The sequence below is a fragment of the Eschrichtius robustus genome, chromosome 6, assembly GCF_028021215.1.
Source record: "Eschrichtius robustus isolate mEscRob2 chromosome 6, mEscRob2.pri, whole genome shotgun sequence".
NCBI classification, from domain to species: Eukaryota; Metazoa; Chordata; class Mammalia; order Artiodactyla; family Eschrichtiidae; genus Eschrichtius; species Eschrichtius robustus.
This window is the reverse complement of record NC_090829.1, coordinates 35,755,877-35,759,136: the sequence shown is the minus strand read 5'-3', so window position 1 is coordinate 35,759,136 and position 3,260 is coordinate 35,755,877. Positions and strand designations below refer to the sequence as shown.

Below are 3,260 nucleotides of genomic sequence, written 5' to 3'. Positions count from 1 at the left end.
ATCGCAATGCCATCTTTCCTCTGTACACCCCCTTCCCTGAACATTTCCTTCATGTTGTCTGGGGCACTGGGTGAGTTAAAAAAAAATCTGCCTATCTCTGGGTTAGGATAATTCAACTTACTTAATTGTTTAGGTCATGTAGCCCCTTGTTTCCTCCACAATAACAGGATAAAGAAAGAGAGGAGTTCTGCTTTCCAATGTCTTACATCACCCAGACAATTGGCAGCCAGGAGTCAGGCAGCTGCCACACTCTTCAGATGTCTATTTAAAGTTCAAAGAGATGCTGGATAACAATAACAAAGAGGTAAGCGTGGCCCTGACCAGCCCACCCCACAACAGGAAGAATGGCTGAAAAAGGTAAGATCTAAGACATCCAACTCTCTTGGCAAATAAGGCTCCAGGCTCCCTGGTTTATCTTCTATTTCCCAATATTTGCTGTTTCTTAGTTATTCTGAAGAGTGTGGTATCTCTGCTAAAGTATCATTAACCGTATATGTTAGTGTGGCTGCAAAAAATGCATTAGATATGCAATTTATGGACCATGTCTATACGTCACATGAATGATTTCGAAAGGATCAGATAAACAAAAGAGCTTAATTTGTTCATGCTTGTTTTGAAAGATGAGTTAGAGGTCAGTTATTCTCCAGTGTTGTACTGGATTTGAGGCATTGTGGTGTGCTGGGCTAGCATTAAGGACATTTGAATTCTGTGTCAGATCTGCTACTAAATGGCCATGTGAGTTTGGGGGAAATCCCTCTACCTTTCTGAGTGTGTTTCCTGACTCTGAAATAAAAATAAATAAAATAGGCTTAGTATGCTTCACATCTGAACTTCTTTTTTTCTGGTTTTTAAATGTTTTTTATTTTTAAGAAAAATGATTGACCGTAATAAATGATAAAATGGGCTGAATATATATATATATATTGTGTCCAAGTAAGTTTTCAAATGCCTATGGGAATTGATGCTTTTAATCCTGACAACAATCTCATGAGATATGAAGTGTTATCATCATTCCCGCTTTATAGATAAGGAAACTGAGGCATAGCAAAGTTTAGTAACTTGCTTGAGATCACATATAAGAGCATGGTGGCACCAGGTTTTAAACCTGGACAGAGAGAAGAATTTTGGAATTACTGTTCATATTTAAAAAGAGGTTTTGTGCTTATTTGTGTTACTAGTGTGACGTATGCAGAGTATGTTGTGTTCCTAAATATTCCTATTTCAAACCAATGCTACAGATTATAATAAAACTTAAAACACTACTGTTAACAGAACACAAATGCAGGTATACTTTGAGTATTTAAATGCACAGTCAATTGTATTGTTTTACAAAGAATAATAAGTAATGAGATACACTACGTTTAGTGCTTTATTATATGTAAATTTCAGAACTGTATTAAAATATGCTTGTATAAAATACTTAGAAGTTAATACCAATATTTTAATTGAACATTTATAAGTTCTTTGAAATTGGGAAAAATACTAAATCAATATAGGAACAGTTCAAGAAATTACTACGTACTTCCACTGTAATGCTACCTTAATTCATAAAAAGGCTTTCATCCAAATGAGAGTAAAAAGCATATCATAATGTTTCCTTTATCCTTAAAGCAATACCACGTGGCAGGTAAAGAGAAAGAAAGGGTTTTTTTCATTTAGAGGTTAACGCTTTGTTCAAGGTCACAGTGAGACGGACAAGCAAGGAAAGCTACTGAACTTGTGAGAGTTAAGAGAGACTCCAAAATTTTTGGAAAAATAGATTTAAACTATTAAAATTCATTTTAATTTCAGAATATTTGCTGTTATGAGTGTCTTCTAATTTTAGAATTGTCTCATTTCCTGATGATTTTAATGGCACTTAAAAAACTTCACTTTTAGAGTGATGGAAATTGTAATAGGAATGCAATTGCTAAGAATATGCATTTTCTTTGCTAGCTAACGGCATAAAAATCTGTGTTTTTCAATTAGGAATATATCTGAGCCTTTAACACAGGGACATTAATTCTATACTATGTCTTTCTGTGCTGTTTTGAATCATTTGGTGTGGTGTGTTGGTTGAAATAAGATTGAGATGCAGTGAATATTTAAAAAAAGATACTTTTATAAGTTGCTTTTTTACAGGTAAGGATACAAATAGAAGACACAAGAGGAATTATTATACTTTTGTCTTTTACGCGTGTGTTGGATCAGTGTTGGTTGCCGTATTGAACCAGTTAAAAAAATAGAATCTCTTTTCTCAATGATTACATAAGGTGTAATGCTTTCCTTTTCCTATGATAAAAGCAGCTATCAAGTCTAAGAACGATTTTCAACACCTTTCCCTATGTTATGACGACTAGTTTAGTAAGAATTACCTCAGAGTCAGTCACTTTCCAGCATTTCTATGTAAACAGCTGGTCTCTGTGTTATTGAACAAATGCATGAATCTGTTCTGTATACACCACAGACACACCCACACAGTAATTAGAATTTACAAAGCCTTTGTAAACACGTGATGCCATTTGATCCTCACAACAACTCCTGGAGGTGGATATCACAAGTTTCATTCTCTGTGTCTTACAAATAGGGAAGTTCAAGATCAGGATTGTCCAAGGTCACATAACTGTAAAAGGAAAGCCTATGGTTTGAACACAGGTCTTCTATTCCAAATACCCAGCTGAGTCACAAGTGCCTTTGTAGAAAAGAAAATAATAATAATCTTGTATGGATGTGATTAGAGAGTGTATTTTTCCCTTGATATTATATCAGATTTCCTCTTATCCTTTTGATTCAGAAGATTTAATACCAACATGACCTACCTAATCTGTTCTCTCTCGTTTATTTTTTCAGCGGTGTCTACATTTTCACACCTTCTGGTCCCTATTCTTCTCTTGATTGGCTGGATTGTGGGATGCATCGTAATGGTTTATGTTGTCTTCTCTTAGCAAGGTAAAGTTTTCAATAATTGAATATGTTTCTTCACAAAGAAAGAATACACATTACTCCAGAAATAATCTTTTTTGTTTTACTAATGGAACATTTTATCGTGCAGGCAAGAAGACTTCAGATTGACATCATTTAGAAGAATTAAGAAAAGCATGGAAATGACAGATTATTAAATGTTTCTCGTGTAAATAACTGCAATGTTTGTTTGACATCAGTTTATAAAACTTGCATTTGTAAACTGGTACTTCAGTGGACATAAGAATCTCTTCAGAAACATTTAAAATTCTGGGTACCAATAATAACTTTAAGAAAATATAGATGAATTTCTCTATAAC

At 34.1% G+C, this 3,260-nt stretch overlaps 1 protein-coding gene across 1 annotated transcript; it reads left to right on the top strand.

The window, feature by feature from the left end:
• The first annotated feature begins 344 nt into the window (after positions 1 to 344).
• On the top strand, positions 345 to 2,924 carry STRIT1 (small transmembrane regulator of ion transport 1). Its single transcript, XM_068545814.1, has 2 exons — positions 345 to 357; positions 2,830 to 2,924. The coding sequence occupies exons 1-2, from the start codon at positions 345 to 347 to the stop codon at positions 2,922 to 2,924; spliced, it is 108 nt and encodes a 35-aa protein (XP_068401915.1).
• The last annotated feature ends 336 nt before the right edge of the window (positions 2,925 to 3,260 follow it).